At 34.2% G+C, this 27,194-nt stretch overlaps 2 protein-coding genes across 9 annotated transcripts in view; both read right to left on the reverse strand.

Annotated features, from left to right (window-relative positions):
- The window catches only part of LOC117920935 (BTB/POZ domain-containing protein FBL11), a 30,479-nt gene extending 16,230 nt beyond the window's left edge, over positions 1 to 14,249 (reverse strand). For 3 of the 8 annotated variants that reach the window (XR_004652278.1, XR_004652277.1, XM_034838643.1), the window contains exons 1-12: positions 13,875 to 14,249; positions 13,743 to 13,793; positions 12,479 to 12,599; positions 10,171 to 10,312; positions 10,009 to 10,058; positions 9,455 to 9,543; positions 9,272 to 9,377; positions 7,629 to 7,665; positions 7,372 to 7,523; positions 3,208 to 3,763; positions 2,440 to 2,721; positions 190 to 335 (exon numbers count right to left, since the gene is read on the reverse strand). Coding sequence is in view for 6 of the 8 variants with exons in the window: in XM_034838643.1 (XP_034694534.1) it covers positions 190 to 335; positions 2,440 to 2,721; positions 3,208 to 3,763; positions 7,372 to 7,523; positions 7,629 to 7,665; positions 9,272 to 9,377; positions 9,455 to 9,543; positions 10,009 to 10,058; positions 10,171 to 10,312; positions 12,479 to 12,599; positions 13,743 to 13,793; positions 13,875 to 14,047 (1,905 nt within the window). In the remaining 2 variants the exon portion in view is untranslated. Of the gene's footprint in view, positions 1 to 189; positions 336 to 2,439; positions 2,722 to 3,207; positions 3,764 to 7,371; positions 7,524 to 7,628; positions 7,666 to 9,271; positions 9,378 to 9,454; positions 9,544 to 10,008; positions 10,059 to 10,170; positions 10,313 to 12,478; positions 12,600 to 13,742; positions 13,794 to 13,874 lie in introns of those variants that run through there. The other 5 variants (XM_034838641.1, XM_034838639.1, XM_034838640.1 and 2 more) reach the window with 3 other exon arrangements.
- Positions 14,250 to 17,749: 3,500 nt separating this feature from the next.
- On the reverse strand, positions 17,750 to 25,465 carry LOC117920497 (serine/threonine-protein kinase D6PKL1). Its single transcript, XM_034838067.1, has 3 exons — positions 25,287 to 25,465; positions 21,780 to 23,790; positions 17,750 to 18,900 (listed from the first exon to the last, which is right to left on the reverse strand). Exons 2-3 carry the CDS (start codon positions 23,558 to 23,560, stop codon positions 18,078 to 18,080), a joined length of 2,604 nt encoding a protein of 867 aa, XP_034693958.1. The 5' UTR covers positions 23,561 to 23,790; positions 25,287 to 25,465; the 3' UTR covers positions 17,750 to 18,077.
- Between the last annotated feature and the right edge of the window lie 1,729 nt (positions 25,466 to 27,194).

Here is a 27,194-nt window from a genome sequence, read left to right on the forward strand (position 1 = left end):
TACAACATAAATAAAATAAAAGATGCATGAAAAGAAATTCATATTTTTTTTGTATTTTTTGGTTGGCTCTCTATAAGAAACTGACCAGGATTAATTTGATCCTATGTTCTCTGTTTTCAGTTTCAAACTGTGTATACATAACTGATGTGCAGAATATGAGACTGCAGAACTTCAGAAAAAGATACATACCATGGTATTATCTACATCAAGCATCTCCAAGGAAGAACCAGAGAAACTACAAAGAGCATGGTCAACAAGGTGAGTCTCCCTCAAGCAAAGACTCCTTAAAACCTGCACTTGAGACAAAACCTCCAACAAAGATGTTTCATCAACACCTGCAAAGAAAATAATGAATTATATAAAAGAATAATTTTCTAAGGTGCTGTTATTCTTAAGATAGACTCAAACCAAAATGATGAATTTGCATATCACAGAGTTGTATCCCAATCCTTGGTTTTATCATAAATCCTGTTCAACCATTTTGCAATTCCTATGGTCACATGTTCTACCAGAAACTATGGCCCCCAATAAGAAAGAAAAACATTAGGGAAATCCTATGCATGACCCCGATTAGTAGGATAAGATTTAATTGTGACTTGAACCGAGGTTTCCAAAAAGCAATCATCTCAGAAGCTGTGACTCTCTTCAGGTTTTTATTTGAAGAACATAGAGAAAAATGTTAGAAGACAAAAATTGCAGAATTTTAAATATTAGCTCATGAATAGCCAGTGATTGAAATCAGATTTTTTATTTTTATTTTATGAGAAACAAATGTGATATATTGAATTAGGAATTAAGAAGAGTACAATAGAAGGATGAGGAATCCTCCCCCAAACAAAAGCTAAACATAAGGAATACCAAAAACCATAAATCATAAAGTAAATAAAAAGAGCAACCTCTCCTTCCTAACCCACACCCTTGGAACTACACACCGCTAACCAATCAAGTTGAACCACATTAAGGGAAATGCCCTTAAAAGTTGTAGTGCAAGAGGCCCAAAAAAGAAGCAAGGAAATGAATGTTATCCCAAAGAACCTTTGAAATCCTTGCCTTATCCTCAAAAATCCTAGCATTTCTTTCCCACCACACAACCCAAATTAAAAGCAATACAATCAGTTTGCCACAATATTAGGCCTCTCATGGAGCTTCCCAATCCCTTAAATGAAATAGTTATCATGTCATAGCAGGGGAACCCAATCCATCTTAGCCAATCTAAATAATTTGTACCACAACCCCATCGTCAAAGGACAATGTAAAAAATGATGATCTACTAATTCTCCATGTTTCATACGCAACTTACAAATATTAGAACTGAGGACTTTATAGGGTCTTCTCAACTATAGCATGTCATTAGTGTTTACTTCATTGTGTGCCACTAATCAAACAAAATAATTGACCTTAAAAGGAACTTAACATTTCCAAACAAAATTAGTAAGGAAAAAAGGAATTTGATCAAAATGGTGGGACAAGACTAAAAGAAAGATGTCATTGTAAATAAACCTAATGAAGATAAAGACCAAGTTCTCGCATCTGGAACAACTAAAGATAAGTGCAAACGAGTTAGAGAGGACATGAGTCTTTCTAGGTCTTTTATCTCAAAATCAGAAAGGTTATGATGGAAGTTAAAGTTCCAAAATAAGGGATAAGTAAACCCAAGAATTAATGAAATAGGAAGTTTTTAACCGTGACTATTCTGAATAATCTTGGAAATTGAGAACCCAAAGGTTGATCCCTCCACCAAAAGTCTTCCTAAAAACGGATTCTCTTCCTATCTCCCACCACAAACCAAATGTACATGGTAAAATCCTGAAAAACCTATGCAATAGTCTTCCATGGGCAACGATGTAACCACCTAGCTATAGTGTTGGCATTCCATCCATTAGTATGTGTCCTATATATGGGTAAAATAACCTGATGCCACGGAGCAGAACTCTCCCTAGCAAACCTCCACGGTCATTTCCCTAGTAGAGCATGATTCCTTAGAGAAATCTTCTCAATCCCCCTCTTCCACCTTAGGAATTAGAAAAATATTAGGACGCAAGTAACTAAAGGTGCCCTTTTCCCATTGTTTGGGATCAGAAACTTCTATTAAAACAAACAAACAAAATCCTTATTCAAATTTGCCTATCAAAACTCAGAACCCAAATTTTCAATAAAAAAAGTCAAATTAAAAATTTACTCTAAAATTTTTAGCCATTGATTGATTAAGATTTTAAGGGTCTAGGATCCATGAAACCTCATAAAATTTCTTCTGTGAATATAAAATCAGAATCACTGCAAGGTAGTAATTCTATTTTTATATTCTTGTTTCTGTTTTTGTTTTTCTTTTTCTTCAACCCAGCAAGGCCTTAAAAATATAGATATGCACTATTTTTTTCTAACATGTTTATCAGCATACCAATTTTTCTAAATATAGACAACATGAGGGGGGAAATTTACCCTTGCAACCACCCATATGCAGTGTTTGAAGCTTTAGAGCCACTGAATTTTGTTGCTTGTTTCCAAAATCCACAGCAACAGAATTACCAGAATTAGGAAGACTGCAGCAAAGAGCCAAAATCGAATTCCTCCCAAAAGAGGTATCACAAACTAGGATTGACTGTAGCTTAATACATCTGCGTATAAGAATTGACATGCCAGTATCAGTTACTGAAGTACATGCTTTAAGGTTGAGGTAGCATAAGGACACACAGAATTCTGAGATATCTTGGAGATCTGAATCTGAAAATATAAGCATTCAAAGAACAGTGAGTAGTTGACATGAAGCAAAGCAATGGGCACTTACATAAAAGGAGAAACAAAACATGCTGCAATAAATTGGAAGAAGAAAATGTCAAGGATTTGAGGTTTCCAACCCAGGCAAAAATGGCAAGAGTCTAACAAGAACACGGTCACATGGGTATGTTATATGCATGCCCATGGTAGATTGACTATCTTACCTGACCATCTAAAATGACAAAAGAGACTAGCTAGTCAAATTTCCCATAAAAAAAAATATCCTGGACACTAGATGCTCACCTAAGCAGACTAAATAAATAAAAAAAATGGTGGCTCCCATCCTCCTACCCCATAGCCCTGCAACTTGTGGGTTTGCCAGCTACTACACCATGCCATGGATATGCCAAATTTCAATTGTATGAATAATAGAATAATTAATATATCAAAAACCAAGTCCACTTGATCTAAACATAAGCAAAAACATCTTACCACTAACATCGGTTCGACCCTCCAACGTGAGATTTGTAATATTTGAGAGCAAGGATCCAGAGAGAGAAAATGATGTAGCATCCAAAATATAATTCTCTGACTGAACAAATGTTGTGGATATTTTTGGTGTTATCGTCTGACTAGAAGATATAATTGACACTTGCATTGGTATAACTGGGCTAACATCAACGGTTAAGTCCACTTCAGAGAGCAGGGAACACTTCACCAATTGGCGCAAACTGGTCATCTTGATATTCAATAAATAAGCTGCCCGCAGCGTTCTTAATGCTGGAAATGACTTGCAGAAGCACTCAATGGCAGCTTCAAAATGTAGCCTTGAACACTTAGAAATATCTACATCCTGTACTGCTTCAAAAGTCAAGATTGGCAACAACCCTGGTGAGATGGCATATTGCTTTCGGTCAAGATGTTTAAGGTTGATCAAAGACTGCTCAATGCTCTTTCTCAATTTGGAGTCCATAATATAGGAACAAGGAATCACAGATAGAAGTAGAAGCTCGACTGTTATTTGTGGACAACCTGAGTTGTCCACTTTCTGCACAGATAAGGAAAAAAATAAGTTATATAATCATGAACAATGGCATGTTGTGAACACAAAATCCAATGATTTTTTACAGAGTCCAGGTGAGAAAGGCTATAAATTTAAAGGCACATATACAACCACTAGAGCATAGGAAAAAATGATGACAGATTAAAATGCTTTCAGACTTCTTCATCAACTAACATGTTGAGATGTGAACTTGCTTGAATGCAAACTGTTTGAAACCCAGCGCTCTAGTTTTTTCCTGATCTGTAAAGGAAACTCCTACGTTTTACATCTGAAAGTTAACTCTTCACTTTGTTAAGAAAAATAATAATGAAGCTTACCATATATTCCATTCCTTTGGCTAGACAACAATGAAAAAAAGAAAAAAAAAAAAAAAAGATTCGGCTTTGGTATTTTACTTCTAAAGAGGAGCACATTAAACTAAGGGTGCTTTAAGCACACCAAGCACTCTTTCCTTCTCTTTTACGAATGATATCAAAACTGCACCCATGATTTTCCTTTTTATTAATCAAAGCCCAGAGAGAAAGGGGGCAGTATAAGAAACAAGTATGGTTCAGGTGAAAAATGCTATTGATATTCAAACAATAAAATTCTCACTTTCATTGGTCCACTACCAATAAATCCCAGCCTCTCCTATCACACCCACTTTCATTGGATGAGGTGCTAATAACCAATGAAGCAATAAAATGCTATTGATAGTCCACACAATAAAATTCTCACTTTCATTGGTCCACTACCAATAAATCCCAGCCTCTCCTACCACACCCACTGTCATTGGATGAGGCGCTAATGATCAATGAAGCAATAGACTCAACACAAAAGAATGGTTTGAATGGCATTTTACACAAGTTGGATATTGAAAAGGCCAATGACAATGTTAATTGGACCTATTTGCTAGAAATCTTTAACAAAATGGGTTTTTTCAAAAAAAATGATTGGTTGGATCAATTGGTACATTTTTACAGTGAGTTTTCCAATGTTGGTTAATGATACTTCCATTGGGATTTTTTGGGAGTTCTGGGGATCTAAGGCAAAGGGATCCCTTTACCTCTTATCTTTTTGTATTAGCTATGGAAGGGCTTAGTGGTTTGTTGAAAAAGGCAAAGGAGGGAGGTTCCTTTTCAAGGTTGATGTAGGATGGATGGAAGTCTAATGCCCCACGTCAACTGATTACTAGTGTAGGTTGGGCCCCATTTGCTTAAGCTTTTGGGAATGTATGTGGTCCTGCATCATTAGGTATCAGAGTAAGATTCGGCCTAGCTCACCTAGTGCTCGTTGACGTGGGTGTTAACAATTAAGTAAGGGTGTCTGATGTAGGATGGACAGAAATCCACTGTCCCACATCGATTAATTATTAACGTTGGTTGGGTCTTGTATCTGGAGCTAGCTCTACCCCTGATTAGCTTAAGCTTGCAAGAGTGCATGTGGTCCAACATCAAGGGTTTAAGTTAAGTGGTAAGGTAGGGAAAGGAAATGAGGTGTCTTACCTTCTATTCGCAAATGACACTTTTATTTTTTGCGAAGCAAACCATGATCAAGTAGTTTACCTTGGTTGGACCTTTATGTTATTTGAAGCCTAATCAAGGCTAAAGATTGATCAGCAAAAGGAGCAAGTTAATTCCAACGGACAATATTCCTAATGTGGATGATCTAGTGATTAAGATGGTTTGGAGGAAGGGGAGGCTTCTTGTTGCCTATTTGGAGCTCTCTTTAGGAGTGTCCTATAAATCAACGATGTGCTGCCACTTGGTAGAAAAGAGAGCCTAAAATATGTTGGCCATGTGGATAAAACAGTATCTATCTAAAGGTGAGAGGCTTACTTTTATCAAAAGGACCCTTTTAAGATTGTCTATTTATCAAATGTCTTTTTTTGACATGCTCGAAAGAGTAAGCTTAAGGGTTGAGAAGATTCAAAAGAACTTCTTATGGGGTAGGGATTCTTTGGAGAAAAAGTCGCATCTAGTGCAATGGGATATTGCCTACAAGGAGAAATTTGATAGAGGTCTTGGTATTAGAAAGCTTTCCATTCTCAATAAGGCACTTCTAGAAAAGTGGTTGTGGAGGTTTGCATCCAAAAACGAGTCTCTTTGGAAGAGGGTTATTGTTAAGAAGTATGAGGAGGTAGAAGGGGGTTGATGTACAAGGAAAGGTAGGGATGGAGATGGAGTTGGGTTGTAGAAAGTCAACAGGGGTAGGTAGGATAACATTAGTAGAAGAACCTCTTTCAATAAGGCCAAGGGTAGAAGGGTGAATTTTTGGAATGATATCTGATGTGGTGATTCAACTCTGAGAGAATCTTTTATCTTATTATATTCCATATCCTTGACAAAGGAAGCTTGGGTGATGGATGTTTGGGACCCCTACGAAGAGGAAGGGATTTGGAATTCTTGTTTCTCAAGGAAACTGAATTATTAGTAGTTGGAAAGGATCCAAAGATTTGTTCTCAAGACTTCAAGGAAAGGAGGTAAAAAGGAATGAAGATGATAGGTTGCATTCAATTGGTTGCTAATAAGAGAAAATTTCTATTCAAATCGTTCTACTATTTTATGAGGCAGGAAAAAGTAGTTACTTTCCTCCTCAAAAGCGATTTGGAACTCATTGATCCCAACCAAAGTACGTTTTTTTACATGGGAAGCTTATTAAGGAAAGGCTTTGACGTTGGATTAACCATAGAGAAGAGGATGGCACCTAGTGAACTGATGTTTTCCTTATATGGAAGTGGAAGAGACTATTAACCACACTCCTTCATTGTGTTATGATGGAGTTTGGTATTCTTCTTGTTTAAGGTAGCATGAGTGATGCCTTGGCCCATAAAAATGACTCTATTAGGGTGGCATGAGATTTTTGTGGGTAAAACACAAAAGAAGGTTTTGAGGGTTATCTCGCTTTGTATTTTTTGGACATTATGAAAGGAGAGGAATCAAAAATCTTTTGAAAGCAAAAAAATGTATGTTCATTCACTTGTATTCTTATTTCTTTGTAACTTTTGTGATGGGTGAGGGTGTACATAGATAGAGACTCCTTAACTATGGTAGCTTTAATAGACTAGTTAGGTTCATCTTGATGGGGCGATTGTTTTTTGTTACCCTTTTTATTGCTTTCGTAACTGCCTTTGTATATGACTTGTGTACTTTGGTGTGTCTTTAGCTAACGCCTTTAATATATTTATTTTGTTTACCTATCTATGAAAAAAAAAAGCACATCAAGCACTTTTTCTCTCTTTTTATTTTAGGAAAGATATGGAAATTGCTATCAAACCCTTAATTTTCCTTTTTATTAGTCAAAACACAAAGAGTGTGAGAGAGGGAAGGAGGGAGGAAGGGAAGGAAGGGGAAAGAGAAAGCTATATAAGAAACTAGTATCTAGCTTTTACTACCTCCTACTTTAAAGAAGTTATTCTCAAAAAACAATGTCTAGAATTTGTAATACGTGTTTAATGATATAATAAAAACCAAAGACTTAATTTCTATTTTACCCCTATAATTAATATCATCTCTAAACCCAATGGGACCAAATCATCAAAAAAAAAAAAAAAATTATAACTTTGAGATGGCCTGCAAGAGCACTAATAGAAATATGAAAACTGAAAGGAAAACCTTGGTATACTTCGTTAATCGAATCCTGAGTTGACACAAGTCCTCGTCTCCTAAGTCAATGACTGAGCCTGTGGATGGATGTTTGACTAGACTAAGAATCGCATTAATGCTCTTATCTGCAAGCTTAGAGAAATAGCAGCACCGTTTTTTCCCTAAAACATGATGCCAATATGATTTATATTATTCACAAATTCAATGAAGGATACTCATAAATATCAGTCTAAGGCTTCAGGTAAATTCTAGAAAATTTAGAGTACCTGCAGAAAACCACAATGGCAAAAGGTTAACGCGGATCTGTTTAACACAAAACAAAGGTTGAGCTTCTAGGAAAAAAAAATCATAGTTAGCTGGAACCCATAGAAACATAAGAAATAAGATGCCTTTACAAAATCAATACCCTCAGTGAATCTCTGGTAGTCCCTTTTTCCTTCAAAGGTTGCTAAGTTACTTCATAACAATGAAGAAATGGTTTGATGCTAACAATTATATAAGGAAATTTTCACAAATATGCTTCATTGTTCCCTACATTTGTGAGATGTCTTATTTGTGCATGCACACTGTATATAAAAGTAATAGCCAGATGGTGGACATTTAAGCCTTGTTTGGTAACTAATTTTTAAAACAATTTTCTACTCTAGAAAAAAAAAATAGGAAAACACATTTAGCAATTAAAAAACATAAAACTATTTTTTGTTCTTAAAACTTGAAAATAAAGTATTTTCAGAGAACACTTTTTAACAATTTTCACTTATTTTCTGAGGGTTGTTTTAAAAAAAAATTATATAAATATGAAGAATGATTAAAAATAAAGCATTATAGATAAAAGTTATTTTTAAAACATAATTAAAAATATAGAAAACAGGTTAAAAGTTTCGAAAATGTTTTTTAAAATATTTGTAAAACAAAAGTCTATTTGGAAACTTGAAATATTTTTAACATATTTTCTATATTTTAAAAATAACTTTTATATGTAGTGCTTTATTTTTAATCATTCTCTATATTTGTATAATTATTTTTTGGAATAGCTCACAAAAAGCAAGTGAAAACTACTAAAAGATATTATCTAAAACACTATTTTATATTTTTAAGAATAGAAAATTGTTTTATGTTTTCTAGTTATCAAACGTGTTTTCCTGGTTTTTTTTTTCTGAAAAATAGAAAACTATTTTAAAAAATAGTTACCAAGCAGGGCCTTAGTATCGGTTCTACCCATTGGTTTCCTCTCTTTTTCCCCTTTTAATTTTGATCAGAAACAAAATATTCATTAATATCTGGTTGATGGCACAATGATGGAAAACACTACCACTAAATTGGAATATGATAGATAGGCACAATGATCCAGTTAAAGACTAGAGTTTTTATGTGGGAAAAAGAAGAAAATTCATTTTACGACCAAGCAGGTACTAGCTTTGTTTAGAAAGCGTTTAGCTACAGGACCATGGCTAATCTGGACCTTACCTGTGATCAGCACAAACCAACATCCCATTCAGCATCTTAAAAATGCCAAATAGCAGGGAGTGGCTAGGTTAATTCCTGTTTGTCCACTCTCAGTTTGGAAAAAGAAATTCTGAATTCCCCCATTTTGGTATGAAAATGTAGAATAGAATTTTTGACATAATTTATTATTGTTATTATTATTTTATTTGATAGGTAAATTTAGTTTAATACAAGGAATTTCAGAATTTCTACTTCGAGCTCCTTTTTCTGAGATTCTCATATCTTATTTCAGTTCAGTTGCTTAACTTAAGTCATCCAAAGTTCATACACCCATATATAGTCAATTGCTGAATATAAGAATTGCTTTTCTAAGAGCCATAATCAGACTGTTGAACTCCTATTTTGGGAAATACTGAACAATGAAATTCTGTTGCCTCTTGTAATTTCCCCTGCTTTATGTTACCTGTTTCAGAACATCAGTACAATCATCTTCCAGGCAGCTTGAGCATTCAGACAATTCTGGATTAGCAGCTAGCCAAACTAGAAGGGCATCAGAAAGATGCTTCTCACTGCAAAACATAAATATCAGAAGTACATATGGTATAACACAGAATCAATCAGGTTACTTGCCTGATAAATAACCAACCTATCTACTGTCAACTCAGGATGTCTTGTGCAAGCAATCAACATATTGTAAGGTAAATTGCCATAAGAGTTACAGGACATCGCCCACATCTGCAGAAAACAAAACCAATCACATATCAGTGTTCATTAATGGAAACAGGATGAGACACCTAGACACCAAAATCTTTGCAGAAAGCAAAATATGTAAATGATAGTAAATCATCTTCAGAAGACACCTATAAGCCTGTCAATAAACTATTCTATATGATTTTTATTTTTTTTTTATTGGAATATAAACTATTCTATATGATTCAGTTGACTTCAACCACAAACACATTATAAGTTATCATCACCATGTTGCATAATATGGAACAGTGCATTAGGAAAAATATGATAATTGTATGCATCAACATAATAAGTGAATGAGAGTTTTCAGCTCATAGATTCATCAACAGAATGACTACTGAAATATGAATCTATTTAGACTAATGATCCCATCATGTGTTTAATGTAGTTAGAGAATAATTTGGAAGTACGAAGCAGATGCTCAAAAGTCAAATAGAAGTCAGTACATACAAAGTTCCTTGCAAGATACATCGTACAAAGTTCCGGAATAAAATCATTTGCTGCAATACATTCCAAATCCATCTATCAGATTAACTTGCACAAATTAAAATTAACATAATATACTAATTCAATCATATCTAACAGGCTGCAAAAACCAAATAAAATGCTCACCATGCTCTAAACCAAAGTCCCAAATATGAATTAAATCGTCCAATTGTATTTGAAGTGACAATGGCCCCTTGGATGAAATTAACTCTGAGAACCAAATCTTACACTTCAAAAGAAGTGTATCCACTCCAAAAAATAGTGCACCCTGAAATTGTAGCAAAAAATTTTAAGAATATGACAAATTCTAAAGCAGTTAGAAAACATAAAAGCTGATTGGTTGTTCTGGTAGTCATAGCGGTGTATATAAAAGATCAAAGTCAATTGAAGATGTATATAATTGATTTCAAAGCCCTGGAAAGCTCTAATAGATGGTGGAAAAGAGATGATTCAAAGAGAAAAAAAGAATTTCGGGCATTGATGTCAAAAATATGAGACCACCATCATAATGTAATTTAACTGCCTCATTTTTGAGATAGGAAACCCAAATATAATGATGCTATCCTAGTCTGTCCAAACCATCTCTTCATTTCAAGCATAAGAGTTCTTTTGTCTTTTGGGCTGACAAGTGGAAAACCTTGAACACTAAATCAGCACTTACCAGCCCTGCCATGTATTTTCAGTCTTGAAATCTCCTCAATTGGATCTTTCAATTTGCAACAAAACTCATGTATCAAGAGTCTCAAATGCAAACATTTGAACCATCTTAGCGGACCCTACACTATTCAGTCCTATTGAGACTACACCTCTACGAGGGGATTCAATTCTAAATCTTTTTTTTTTTTCTTTTTTAAGGATAAAAGAGGAATATGATATTAAAAGCGCCAACCAAAAAAGTTGGGGAAGGGGAGATGGGGACCATAACTGGTCCAGAATAAACGCAACAGAGTCATCCTCTAGATTTTTCACCTTTTCTTTCTCACAAAAACTCCCATGCCAACTCAATAGTACCTCTTTCACTGATCAGGGACAACCCAACAAACACCAAATAGAGTGGATAACAAATGCCACAAGCTTCCAGCCAGACAGCAGCAAAGATATGATTAGACAATTCTTCTATACTCCTAAACAGACGGTACAAATTAGCTAGGGACCATCCTACTTTCCTAATTTGGTCCATAGTCAAAATTCTCTTCCTAATAGTCTCCCAAGCAAAGAAACTCACTTTTGTAAGAACATATGGCCCCCATACTTCTTTGGTTGGGAAAAGACTTCCAAGATCACACCACAACCTTACTCTTGTTCCATTTTCTGCAATATAATCCAAGTCTCTCAAAGAAGACTCACCAAGCCATGAATCGTGATAAAACCTTAACCTTTTTCCATCACCCACTACAAATTCAGCCTTAGCTTAAACCTCCATTCACCCTCCTCATCACTTTCCACAACGCTATGATGGGAGAAAACCTTTTAAAGTATATTCAAGAAAGGAAAGAAAAGACATAAATAAACTTTAAGTAAGATTAATATTAGTTGGAATTAAATTAGGATTAGTATTGCTTGGAATTAAATTAGAATTAGTATTTAGAGTTAAATTAAGAGTAGTTAATTAAGTTATAGGAGAACTAGAATCAAAATCGTGATAGGTTATTAGAATCCTAGGAGACTTTGGATTTCTTAGAGAAACCTATAAATAAAGCTAATCAATTAAATCGAAGTAAATTGATCAATGTTAATAATATTACGTTTTTTTTGCAAGTATTACAATCCTCAATGGTGAGACTTCATTAATTTTCTTCTAGGTGAGACTCCTAGAAGGCCTTAGCGAGATTCTAAGGTTTCTATCTCTTCTCTTCTTATCTTCTTTTTCTCTATTTTTTTATTTTATTTCCTTTACCATAAACTTTATACCTCGTTCCTCTCCTTAAACCCTAACCCAACTATTTGATTGTAGGCAACCATCCTAGGGTCGTCCTACAACAGGCTACTCCATTCCTTTCCCTCCTGACAAGCAATTCTGTATCTTGTTGTCCAATTGTTTCACTCATCTATCTCAGCAAACTTATTTCAGTGCAACTTGTCCTACAATGTTGTGTCCTTATTGCCTAATTCACTCCTTAAAAATTACCTTCAACAGTTAAAATCTTAAAGGATTTGACCAAGAGAACAGCATTTGACCAAAAAAAATTCCCTCTAGCTTTGGCATCTCAAATGTGTAAAGGTAAAAAAATGATTATGATACAGTCCCATCCAACTTGTGGATTGCAAAGTATATTGAAGGATCAAGTTCAGCACACCACATCAAGTTGGATGTACAAGAGGCCTTAAATTCATGGGCTCTGCCTTGGAGTAGGGATGCCAAATGAGAAAAATGGGTAATTAGTACTTATATTATCATATATTAACAGATATATGAAATAATGTAATTGTCTACCTCATAGAGAGGAATGAAATTCTGGGGAGTCACATCCAATGGGCAACCATAAATGAACTTCAGAATATTAATGAATGCTTCCAAGTTCCACTGGATCGAAATAGAGCCATGGCACGATTTTCTGCAAAATGGATCAGAAAAATGGACAACATGCACGAAATAGTAAAAGATAACCAAAGAAATTAAGCTAAAGCAAACATAAGCTTCAATGGTATTTTAAAGGGGGGGCATCTGCTACACATATGTGATAGCCAACCATGGAGTCAGAAAGAGCAGGGAGGATGTCAGCTGTGAGAATAGCTAGTTTTACACTATATCATGAAAAGTACAGGTGTGTATTTCATAGACAGCTACGATTCATGGCATGGTAATTCATACAGTAAACTAATTCTGGCCTTCAGATTAACCCTACAAAACTACCAAGGGCAAAATAGCTCATGCATATGGTCATGCAGAATTATATGTTATTTAGACTTACAATTTTCTGGAATTCAAAATTTTTGCTCATTCTACAGAGTTAACTTTGCTGATTTGGAGTGTATACGATTTAGATTCAGTTCGAGTTTCATGTAACCAAAGAAGTCCTAAGACCAACTTTATCAAATTTCAAAACTATACTATTTTACATTCTCTCAGTGTCTTTTAATATTTAAAATGATAAAAAATAAAAAATTTCATTGTTTTCACTTATACAACCATTAGAAACTACATTTAAAATGTGTATTGTCTTCGTCCAAGCATCATGATTGTTTCCAAATTTAACATGTTAAAATCATATTTTATTTTAAACATAAATTAAGTATATCATAAACAAAAAGAACACTAGCATAAAACAGAATTTCAAAAAACAACAAAAACAAAAATATTGAATGGTGATTAATAAAAAAAGAATGCCTATAATTTTGACCTGTTTATTAATTTTTTACAAATAATCAATATATTAATCATAATTAGATGGTAAAATTTTCTTCTCTTTTTCCATGTTTGAATTGTAGACAGGACTATTATTATTATTATTATTATTATTACAGTACAGATTGTTTGATATTGAATAGTGATTAATAGAAGACAGTGATAGATAATTTTGATCTATTTATCAATTATATGATTATAAATAATCAATATATTAATCATAATTAGAGGGTAAAATTTTCTTTCCTTTTCTCATGTTTGAATTAAAGAAAGTAATGGAATGATCAATATATATACTTGTAGGAATAGAAAAAAAAAAAAGAAAAATAAATAAAAAAAGGATGAAATTTACCTAAAGTTTCCGCAGAGGAGGCTGTGGAAATAGGAAGAATGTTGGATGAGCCTGCAAGAGTAGTATTTCGTAATATAAGGATTTGTGATAACGAAATTGAAGAAGATAACGAAGGAACTGCCGATCACTGACCTGTTCCGATTGGATTGAACCTTCACGATTCTATGACTGAGGATAGTAGGCAAGTCCCAGGAAGAGGTCTCAGCAGTCGATATGTAAATCTCGTCCTCCGCGATCGGTTCTTCAATTGAATTAGGGTTTGTGCATACAAGGAAAATAACATCGCCTTCCTCGTTTGAAGCCATGGAATGACGATTCTTGCTTAACCCAACACCATTACAAGAAAATGGAAAAATAGTCAAGCAGCTGATAACCACACTGGTTCGTTTCTTGAAATGGACTCATGACCGTTATATTTTTCCCACCCCGTGTCGCTCCTCTCCAAACAGGAAGCGGCTCACGATGAAAATGGTGTTAGTTGTTCTACTCAGATGATTTCACTTTTCGCACGTACAGACACATGATTTGAACTTATCGAGAAAAGACATAATTAACCCTCCACCGCCCTTTCACTTGTTTCGCATCATTTGATTTGAGACTGAAATGTAATCCCATTCCGAACCTGGTTCATAAATTATATCGTGATTATTTCTCGTCATTTACTGACGCGTGAGTACTGATTGTGATTTTTAAATCAGATGTTATATTTATTTTCATAATTTGGATTTACAGTTTAATAGGGTTCTAAAATGAATTGAAGATTGGTTGCCCATTTCAGCCCTTTATTCAAAATAATTATCTTCCATGTTTCATTAAATATTATTTTTAAATATTTAATTACATTAAAATAAATATACTTTATAAATAATTAAAATATTATTAATTTTTACAATTTTATTTTATTGAAAATTATTATTATCATTGTTATATTCAAAAATTAAAATTAAAAATTAAATTTAATTAATTTTATATATAATTAAAGTAGAATGAGATAAAATAAGACAATACTCAAATATGTAAGTTTAAAAAAATATTTCAAACATACACTTAATCTATTTATTTAAATTTCAAATTTATCTTGATGAGGGTAAAATAAGATAGATATGAAAATTTTATATATCTATCTTACATCTATATAATTTTTTTTTAGATTGAGATGAAAATAAATATAAATAAATGGGACGGGTTGGGATTGGATGACCCTTTTTAAATTTGTTTCGTTGTCATCCCTAAACATGCCCATTATCTTCTTAACCAAATAAAATTATTATTTATTTACATATGAAACCTTTTAAAAAATAGGGTCTTATGATAATTGTATAATGTCCAACTTTTTTTATCTAAAATATTTTACATAAATCCAAAAACTTTTACTTGAAGATTTTTAAGTAGATCTTTAAGTGCTCTTGAATCTTTTGTAATGTTGCGATGATTTTAAGGAATCTCTCACTTAAAATATCTCTAGGCCACAAATATGTAATTTTTATCATTTTTGTATTTATGTTTTAAATATATATATATATATATATATATATATATATATATTTTTTTATCAACGAGACGTTTTGGATTAATTATGAAATTAAATAAATGTTTTTAAGTATTTTTCATTTGAGTTAGAAAAATAATAAAAAGAAAAAGATACAATAGTTTTAGATTAATTTAAATACAAAATATTTATTATTTTCAATTGCTTTTCATTTTCTCTGCATATCATAAGACAATCAATCATAATACTAGCTTCCACGTCACACGCTCCTTGAGAATCCACTATCGTCTCACTACCATGGAGGAAAATATCGGGATATATCGGCGATATATCGCCGATATATCTTGTATCGGGAGGCGGCGACACGACATTTTGAGGAGAAAAATCGAGGAGAGATATTTCCGTAAATATCGCCAAAATATCGGCGATATATCGGCGATATATCGGTTTTGGGAGATATATCGGAGATATTTTGAAAAAATCGCCTCTGGTGACAAAATATCGGTGATATATCGGCGATATATCGCTGATTTTTTTGTGATATTTCCCCTCCTTCATGCAACTTGATCTGACGGCCCAGATCACGCCCGTGTTGATCCGACGGCCTAGATGTGATTCCAATGGTAATATGGCGATCCAACGGCCAGATTGCTCCCAATTTTTTATCCAACGGCCAAAATTGATTTTCAACGGTAAATTAATGTTCCAACGGCTATTTTGGCCCAAATTTATTCTATAAATAGCCCAAATTTCATCCATTTCATCCATTTTTGCTTTCATTCTTCATTTGCTCTCTCATTACTCCAATTTTTATTAAGGTTGCTCAATTATTTAATCATTTTAAGGTATATTTGTTTTAAATTGTAATTAATTTTGTTTGCAATTGTAATTAATTCATGTATTTTCAATTAATTAGTATGTTTGCAATATGGATGATTTAATGCTATTTTTACATTCAATTGTAATTAATTTTTATATTTTTATTGAATTAACTTAGGTTAATTTGATTATTTAATTATAAATTGATATGTTTATTTTAGATGATTATTTGTGATTTATTTTCACATCTAGAATTAAATTAAACTAGTTAACTTAGCTAAATTATTTAATTAATTTAATTAACATGCTAAATTATTTAATTAATTTAATTAACATGAACTAGTATATTTTGAATATGAAATATGTTTATTTAATGAATTTAATGTGTACAAATTATTGATATTTAATGAAATGAAATATTTTATGTGGCTTTACAATGAGAACAATTACAAAATTAACATTTCTTATAGATCGATATGATATAACTACATCTAATATCGCAAATTATATTATATATATATATATCAAATTTTTCAATAAAACAACTTTAAAATGTCCATTATACTTCTAATTATATTATTATGAGGTTTTCCTTGCATTTCTATGAGTTTTTAATAATTTTAAGCCTACCGATATTTTTTTCCAGAATATCTGCCGATATATCTCCGATATATCCGATATATCCGTAAAATCGAAGTACCGATATATCCGTGATTACCGATATTTTCCTCCATGCTCACTACCTACATGATGGGTATGAGTAACATTTTTCCGAACTTTTTTCCTCTATGGTTAGATCATTATTTTTGTTATTAAGGAATACCTTATATTTATTACATTTTCAATCACCTACGAATGCGGTATAAAATATAAAATGACCAAGAGACCTTTATGGTTACAAGGGTTAGAGATGGAAATCATTTATTTTCATTAAGATAGATTTAATGAGTTAAAAAATATTTAAATGTATTAAATGATTTAATAATTTGGAATCTTTTAAATATACAAATATTCATATTTCGATATAATTATAATTATTTTTAAAAAATATTTAAATATGTAACAAATGTGGACCTCACTTGATGTTCTAAAGAATGTCATGCCTTATGTTAAACTAAAAAAAGTCCATTCCCTACAAAAAGGATAAGAGTATTATAAGATTATTTTATATATTGATTATTGAAATCACACAAATAAATATAATAGGGGGAAGTAGAGTGCGTTTGATAATTATTTTAGAAAATACTTTTATATTTGAAATATATAAATTTTTAAGTATTAAAAAAACTAAAAATACTTTCTAAAATCACTGTTAAACACACTATTAGTCATTTTAATTGGTTCCTTATACCGAAATACACATGCCCACTCCATGCATATCTTGTTCAACTTACTTGGAAAGGCACAAGTCCATAACATATTAAATATTGTTTATTCCACGTGATACACTCAAATTTTTTTTAATAGAGCTTGAAAACAAAATGCGAGGAGAGATCATGTGGAGCCGGAAAAGTTCCATTTTTATGCCATGGTGATCCGCATCGAGACAGACGTTTCCATTAAAACATGCTCAGATTTAATCTGATTGATGTCTCAATTGCTCAGGGTGATAATCCTATAATCGGGAGGCAAGAATAGAATGGAGAATTAATAAATAAATTTATGCTGCCATTACAAATATTAAATAAAAAATGCAGAGTGAGGAAAAAAAGAGGTTGGATTGGGAAGGACATTGGTGTCTGAAATTGCAGAATCCGGCCCCTCAAGAGGCTCCATAATTTAGATTAAACAGATGAATTTGGATGACCCACATATTGATCAGCCACCGACTCTACAAGAGTCCCAACTCTCAAGAATTACTTAATTATGACATACCATAAATGACAGCTTTTGCCACAATATTCTCCACCAAATTTACATTATAAGCTAGATTTTAGTTACAACTTACAACAGGGGAGATGCCTCCATTAAGAGATAATACCCCACGAGACAGCTTCTCTTCTCTTCCCAAAATTAGAGGTTTTTGGCTAGAACAATTCAAACTCCAGGTACTTGCTCTCCTTCTGCTGGGAAGCCACTGTCATGAGCCCAAAATCACAGCACTCAGGTAACTCCGGAGGAATAGTACAGCGAATAAGTGCCCAATTCAGGCCCTCAAAAAACGGGTGCTGCTTGATCTCTGCAGCCCCCCGCTCTGACCCCAATCGATTCTCCGGCTCCTTCATCAACAGCCCTCTGATGAGATCCCTTGCCTGAAAACTAATGATTGGGCTGTCTGGAAATTTGAGGCTCTGCAAAACCACATTCGCCAATGTTTCATCATTTCCAGAACCTTTAAATGGTGTCTTTCCATATAGAAGCTCGTAAAGAAAGACTCCAAATGTCCACCAATCAACCGCACTCCCATGGCCCTCTCCTTTGATGATTTCTGGAGCCAAATATTCATGGGTCCCCACAAAGGAGTTGGATCGAGCATCAGTAGGCTCAGCCACAAGCTGTGGTAATGATCTGACCTGGGCTGCAAGTTCAGATTTTAGTTTCCGTGTTCTTGCAGCTGCAGGCAAAAACCTGGGGCTGAAGCATGGGACCTCACAGGATGGTTCAATACATAAAGGGTCAATGCAGCTAGACTCTTTGCATGGACCTGACATCATCCTCGTGGGCTCCATGGTTGATGAAGATGATTTGAGAAGAGTTGGATTTACATTGCATCTGAGTGACAGATCAAAATCAGTGAGCATAATGTGACCATCTTCTCTGACTAGAATGTTTTCTGGTTTCAAATCTCGGTATACAACTCCAAGCATGTGTAAGTATTCCAAAGCAAGGAGGACTTCAGCAACATAAAACCTGTGATACGGAATAACTAAAGTTTAACATTGACAATCAACAAGAAGATAATGAGTTCCCATAAAATGCCATTTGTGTGTGAGAGAGATTCCAGCAACAACTAGTTTGATGATAAAAAACCAAAAAGCACCTCAAGGTTGGTGAGAAAGATAGAAGTCCTTGAATTGTTGTTTCTGAGAGATTTTAACACTAGAAATATTATAGAGGCTACAAGCATAAGTTGAGATGTAACACAATCCAAAGTTGTGCCGAGACCATTATAAGGTTGAACAACAAGCATGATTCCAAAGGATGTAGGTTGTGGCTAAGACAAAAACACATGATGATCTAAGATTGAACAGAGGATACACATCATTGGTGCAGCTGACTCCAAGAAAATGCGATTTAAAGCCTTAACAAGTTGAGCTGATGCAGCTGTACCATTGATTCCTAGAAGCAGATGTATGCAATGACCATCTAAAGAGATTTTTGACCAAAAATAATCAGGGAAAAAAAAAATCATCTACTGGTGACAGTGGCACTCTTATGGTGCATGCACATGGTGCTGGTGTAAGTCGAAGTGGTGGTGCAGTTGTAGGTCATAGTTATAGTTGTTATTGTGGTGGAAGCTTTAATTCTACGTGTTAATACAATAACATAAAAATAAAGCAAATCTACACACAAAGAGATCTAGAGTTTTAATGTAGTTCAGCCAATTATACTACATCCACGGATAAAGGAGAATCAAGCCATTATATCATAAAGAAATTATAAAGGAAAGAAAAAGCAGATACAACTCTTGAGCCACAAAACAATCTCATATCTTTTTCACTGAGCATCTACACCATGAGCTTGTGTATTGCTTCACATGGTGTCTTTTCTTGTTCTTCGCATCTCTATCTACTCAATATAGACTTTATATGTACATCTCAATCTCATAAGCAGCCCCCCAAAACACCAAAAAAAAATCTGAAATATTTACAAAAAAAAAAATCTTTAACATATTTTCTTATTTTATAAGAAAACCTATTTCTCCAAGAAAATACCAAAATAAGAAATATTCTACACAACATCATTCCCTAAAAGAATACATACCAAATATGAACTTGAGACACTTTCTAATAATGGTAAGGTTAGGGGTAAGTGGGGGCTGGACAATGTTAGGGGTAATTGTGCGTCCAGCCTTTAGGTTCATCCAATTGCCAAATCTTAGGACTCAGGCACTTAGCAGAATTGTCTATGTTCCCAACATAGACAATCTTGACATATTTTCTTATTTTAGAAGAAAACCTATTTCTCCAAGAAATTACCAAAATATGTACCAAATATGAACTTGAGACATTTTCTAATAATGGTAATGGTAGATGTGGGGGGTGGACAATGTTAGGGGCAAGTGTGTGCCCAGCCTTTAGGTTCATCCAATTGCCAAATCTTAGGACTCATGCACTCAGCAGAATTGTCTATGTTCCTAACATGTATATTTGTCCATGGGTAAATGACATGACTATCACCATACCATGTTAGACACAGCTAATTAACCTATAAAAAAAATGTAAAAAGACAGCTACTTCACTCATTTTAAGACATCCAAGCAACGAGAAATGGATTGGGAAGGTAACTTAGGGAACTTATAGCAAAGAAATAATATCTTATTCTCTTCATTTGTTAGACACGCTTGTAAGGTACAGACCAAGAGCAGATGTCTTAGATGCATATCCGATATGCACCCAACAATTCATTTCTTGTTGAATCCGACACAGGTATGATTCACACATCCTAGCATGTTTATATAGAATGGTGGTTCAGCAGTGACGTTCTGAAAAGGTGAGGACGGGTGACAGATGGTACAGTTGAGTCTTTACTAGCAGATACAAGATATGCACGCATACATTTTTAAAATGTTTTTCAGGCAAATTAGAAAAATATAAATAGGCGTCTAGCAAAAAAAGGAGACCCAAGTATGCTTTCAAGCTTCCTTATTTTGTTGGAGGTTTAAGAATTGCACCTTCTTTTGGCTTTGTTTTCTTAAAACACAAATAAAACAAATCCTGTCAGACATGTTTTTAATAATAATAAAAAAGGGCAAAAAAAACTTGTTTCCAAAGGCAGTCCCAAAATGAACCATAGCCATCCAATGTTCTCACAGCCTTGCACATGCAACCAATTAAATGCAATAGGAAAGATGAAAATAGCAGTTACTTGAATCCAACCGAGCCTGAAAATTAAATTTTGTTCCAAACCCTTGAGCTGTTGTTCTTATTAAAGGTTCTAAAATTTCAACTCAATTTTCCTGTACTTCCATTTATAGGAGAGATGCGAATTAAGATCCTAAATTATGTCTTCTCCAGAAAAGTAGCCTTCTCCCAGTGGCTTCATGAACATATAAGATAGGGAAGCCAGTGCCAGCTATTACAGGCCAAGGGTATCAGGCAGCAATCCGAAATTAATGACATAATAGAAAGATCCAAAGATTGTGTTTACATTGATGAAAAATATCAAGTTCAAACACACTTAATGAACAATTATTGCATGAATTTCAACCAAAGAACCACATTATGAGAACATCATTCACAGTTTATGAACTTTTGAATCAACTGCATCCTCAGTTATGGTGCATCCTATAAGTTTAGCCAAATCCAAATAAACTAATTCTAAAGCTCATAAAACAGCACCTAAATAGCAAATCCAAACACTGCTGATTGGACTTCCAATTTATGAAATGAAATAGACACATCACTTGCGAGACCAAGATTGGTACTTAATGCAGGAAACCAACTAAAGTTACACAAATGGTGAAATTCGTCTAAAATTTTCTTTTGATTTTATTTAACATGTTCAATTGTAAATAATATTTCTGAATAAAAATAAAGCAATTTGGGCAATAAAAGTGAGTTTCTTACCTTGCTGCTTGTTCAGGAAAATTCCTACCAGGCTGCTTCTGCCGAAGGACATGCAGATCTCCACCTGGACAATATTCCATGACCAAACATGACAAATTATCTGATGTGAATTGAGCATAGAGCGTAGGGAGAAAAGGATGATCCAGCATTCGCAATATTTCTCTTTCAGTTTGGGCCCTTGGCATCTTTTTCCTTCTGGCCAAAAAGTCATTGTCCATGACCTTTATAGCAAAAAGGCAGTATGTACCAATTAGCTCAGCCAGATAAACAGTCCCAATGTCTCCACCGCCAAGCTTTTTCAACAGATTGAAGTGTCTCAATCCTAGAACTCCTTGCTGCATCTGGACTTGGCGGATGGCTTCCCATCTTAAATCCTTTGACATGTGAGGTCTATTGCCGCAACTAGACCCACTTAGAATGCTCTCTTCGCTGATGCTTGTACTGCTACTGTACTCACCACGGCTACTTTTAGAGCTCTGAGACAATTCCCCTTTCTCCCTTGATTTTGCATTCTTGTTCGCCTTGACAAAAATAGCTTTATGTCTGTTATAACTATTGGAACTGATGCCCGGTTTGTTAGCAACTGAGTTCATATTACTAAAGCTGGCTTCAGTGCTGAGACTTTTTAAGTTGGATGTGGGAGAATCTTGACTCAATTCTTTCCTTGCATCCTTCAATGCACAGTGGCATCTCTGGCAAACCAATTGACTTGTACTTGGATCCATTTCATCATTAACTTCACTACATGTATTAGAAGTGGAGGTGGCAGAATTTGAATCCTGCTTTACTTTTTTCTTTACAAAATTCTTGTTTCTGAGAATTGGTTTGACTACACGTTGGGTGTTCTTTGTTGACTTGCTTGCCTTACTACTGTTGACCGAGCTAGAAGGTACATTTTGCAACCTGCCTTTCCGCCCTGGCTTTAATGCTGATGCTCTGTTTGCTGATTTGGTTGAGGCATGACCAGTGGTACCTAGCTCTAGCATGTTATCATCGGTGTTTGCACCAGATAGAGCAGTTACAGACGTATGCTTTTCTTTCTGCACTGATTCTGTCTTTGATGTTTGATTACTAATTTCTGTTGAAACAGGAACAATCTCACTTTGCGGTGATCTAGCTGTTGTTCCTAATTGTGTTGCTCCCACGGCAAATCGGGGAGAAGAATGAGCACTTTGGCTTGATGACTTTACCTTGGGAACGTGCAGGTACCGAGTTACCTTCTCAGAAGCATTTGATGTGCTCTCTTCTGGAAACAGAGAGATTTCTGCAATACCACCCTTGCCTAGAGACATACCAGGTTGTCTGGCTTCAACAACGACAGTACTAAACAAACTCTTAATCCTTCCAGCTTCAGACGACCCTGCATAACTTCCCGACTTTGATAACCTTTTCACAGCAGCCATTTCAGATGCCTGAGAGATGCAGAGTCCCCTTAGTGCCTGCTTCAGAGTTGCAGGCTCAGAAATCCCAATTCGTGGTGAATGAGAACCACTGACTGTAATTGGCTTTTTTAACACATTCTTCGATGGGGAGTCTGTTCCAACTTGGTGGGGAAGACCCCAAACCTTAGATGCATTTTTTAGGTTAATTGCCTCAAAAATCCGATTAAGATCATCTTCTAGAGAACTGTCGTGTCCCAGTTTCAGTATAGGAGGCTTTCTAACTTTGTCATCCACTTTTGCACCAGATTTTGGTCGATGAATTCCTCTAGAAAGTTGAGCCAAACTTGGGTCTTCCGATGATTCAACAATTTCACAACTACCAGGAAATGAACCCATCATTTGGTGCTACTTACTGTTTGCCGAATTTAATTAGATATAGTACCACAAAAAGGTAGAGTGGACCACTGAAAGTTTATACTTCTCCAATTCTGTGTGAACATTTCAGATATAAGGACTCTAGAAATGGGAGAACACAAAATGTGCTTGAGAGCTTTCTTTGATCAGACAGAATCAGAATTTGTATTGTCTGATAGCTTCTTTCCCTCGTGTAAGAATTCAAGATCCCAATCCTGACATGATCACCAAAACACAGTATATTCATTAAAATCAGGCAATAGTAAAAGGGAAATAATACATAAAACAAACATTTTTCATTAAAATCCACAACAAACAATACACCAATTCACCAAGGACAAGGGCCACTCCCTTATAAGAGAATCTTTTCTATGAACCCATTAAGAGTTTCAATTTGATTAGCATGCTGCCACTGTGTCAATCATAACATGGCAGAGTACTACTTTAAATTAGTCATGATCCGAATCCATAGACTTAAATGTAGGCTGAATTTCCATTTAGTTATTCCATCAAGTATTAGATTTCATACCAGGTGACATATGTACCATTCCACATTGAAAACAAAAATAGATTTTAGGTGGGAGAATCTAATTAGGTTATACAGGGAAACTCTTTTCAGAACAAGATTGCCAATAAAGTTGAGGGCATTTTTGTTTTATTGGATCCCATATGCTAAGAAATCCAATATATAAATTTCTTAGTGTTTCATATATTGCAACTGCAATTTCTCCACTCCATCCAAGCATAATTTCAACATTTAATTATTGTTTCATTTGTTTCTGTGGAAACCAAAATCAGGCAAAAAAAAGAGTGTGCTCATGTAAACAATTCACTTTGTGAAACTAATAAACTGAATGAAATTGAAATGTCAAGCCAATTTCCTAGAAAATGGCAGCCCAAGAATTAGAAAAACATATAGTGACGTCCTTATCTGTCATATTGAAACCCCAGCCTGTTACAAAGAAAGTTATACTGATATTGTGCAACAACAGCAGCAATTAGAGGTTTACCAACCCAATTCCAGGATCTACTTAATGAGACACCAATTGAACTTGAAAGGTTGCATTTTGCAATTTAGAGCTATATCATGGGTTAAATACAAAGTCCTGATTCAAACAAAATAAAGATTGGAAACAAATTCTATTGCCTCGAACCACTTCAAATCCAGATTCGAAACAGTCTACCAAGAAATCAGTACCCACAGCTTCGTTGCCAAGAAACTGCAGATTTTTTTTTTTTTTTGATAGGCGCCAAAAAACTGTAGAGATTAATAAATACTGTACAACCTTGAATCGTATTTTGTTATTTTTTCTGCCACCAGCTAAGCCAAAATGGCACTACTGTACTGGTTGGCTGAATATTTTAGTTTCTACGAGTCCCATACAATTTCGAAACGTTAAAAAATAAAATAAAAAGGAAAAAGAAAAACCCCCAACTCAAAATTTTTCCTACCTTTTCTCGGCAAGCAATCAGGCCTAGAGCTAAACCATAATGAAGACACATACATTCTGACTGGTAACGGAGCTCAAACCCCAAATAACAGAGAACCTCTTCAGATCAAGAACAGAGAGATCCAAGTCCGAACAAAAAAAAAAAAGCCCCCCCAAAAAAAACCCAACTTGAAAAACTTAAATAAAATGGCTTGGACAAAACACAAAAAAGAACAAGATTTTAAGCTAATAAGAGTGAGATCAAGAACAGAACACATTACCTGCAACAATGCCAGCTGTAAGGACACGCGAAGGCAGGTTCGCTAACCTAACCACCGGAACAATGGAAATTCCAAAGCCTCTGAAAGTAAGATTTGGGAAACCCTAACGAGTTTGGTGGGTTTAGGAGGAAGACGGTGGGGAAGATTGTGAGGGAGCAGAAGCCTATAATCAGTGTTTCTCTTTTCAATCTGGCTCTGATTATTTTGAGGGTGTGGACCCACCATCTGGTGGGTGTCACGTACGGTTGAGGAAAAAAATAAGCTTATGCATCATGATTTTCATGATAGCTGAAGAAAGTTGTGTCATTGTCTTTCATTAAAATATTTATTACACATTCTTATGATTATATAATGTCATTCTTAGGGAAGCAAATCTCAGAGTTGTTGCATGATGAAATGTGATACGATTTTATTTTCAATCTCAAAATAGCTCTTTGAAATTTTAAAACGACAGTAAATAAAATAAAATAATTTGATATTCAGGTAATTAATATAGTCTAAACGGGATGATTACGTGCATGAAATAGCTGGTGGTTGAATTCTAGAGGGTGAAAAGTCAATCCTAATCATTGAAATTCCACCGTCATTTAAGATTGGTTTCAAGTCTATTCAATTGCCAAGGTTAGGTATAATGCCTAAAAATGTTTTACAAAAATATGATTTTTTTATTTTTTATTTTTATAATAGTAGCATTTTTTTTAATGTATTGATGTCCCAATGGCAGCCACTAAAATTATTATCATCTTCCCCTTACCCATATTTATAGTCTCCACAAATTATCATATCACTGTCGAAAACTTCAGTAGCGGAAAAGTGAGAGAAGCCATAACTCTTTCTTACCTTGCAGGGCAAACATAAAAATCAAGAAGAGCTCCCATTTCAAGCTTCTAATAATGTAACAGGCCCATGTGTTATAATATCATGCAACTTTCATTTAATTTAAGTCAGTTTTTTTTTTTTTTTTTTTTGCCTTAACTACGTATTAATTCTTCATGGACCACTGTTCATGGTTAGTCCCTCCGCCACGATTCATTGATGAACAGTAGGAGTACGGGATTATCCGCAGTGTTCTTTAAAAAAAAAAACCTACCATGATTTAATATGATATGAAATTTTGGTAATGGGGCAGCTGTGGTAGATCGTCAAACTTCACAATCATCATCCTAACATTTGAAGGCAAGTTATTTAGGCATTTGGTAGGGCTTGACCTAAAGTAGGTCAATATTACCGGTTTACCCTTCATCAAGTGGAGAAGGAGAAAGTTGTCAGCGGTTGCAGGATTAGGGAAGGGAAAATGTACTGCAGCGTTTGGGGAAGCTCAATTTCTTGGCCATTTCTGACTGCTTTTGGCCTTTTGCTGGTGGGGCATGGCTGTGGTTGAAAATATTAGAAAATCCGAATCTCGTGATCCCGCGCAAAAGATTTTGTTTTGCAATTTCCTGTTTTCCCTTAGAACATAATTAAAAAAAATTAAAATATAAAAAACAAAAAATAAATTTAAACCTTAATTAACAAATATAATAAAATATATTAATAATATTCTTATCACATGATCAATCAGATATTGTCCATTTTAAATTTTTATGTATTATCCATTTTAAATTTTTATGGATTCAAATGAGTATTTATAATTTTAAAACACATATATAATTAAAAGAAATATATATATATATATATATATATATATATAATCATAATAAATTTTTTTTTTCCAAGACATCAAATATAAATAATATAAACTTTAATAAAATAAAATAATTAAAAAATATAATGACAACAATGAGTATCTTTTATAAAGTTTTTTTAAGAATTTCATGAAAGTGTACCTAACACGAATGATTAGAAGTTAAAACCAATATGTTTTTAACTGGTGTAAGCAAAAAAAGTTGGCCATTAAATAAGTTTTTA

This window comes from Vitis riparia, chromosome 8, assembly GCF_004353265.1.
Source record: "Vitis riparia cultivar Riparia Gloire de Montpellier isolate 1030 chromosome 8, EGFV_Vit.rip_1.0, whole genome shotgun sequence".
In the NCBI taxonomy this organism is placed as follows: Eukaryota; Viridiplantae; Streptophyta; class Magnoliopsida; order Vitales; family Vitaceae; genus Vitis; species Vitis riparia.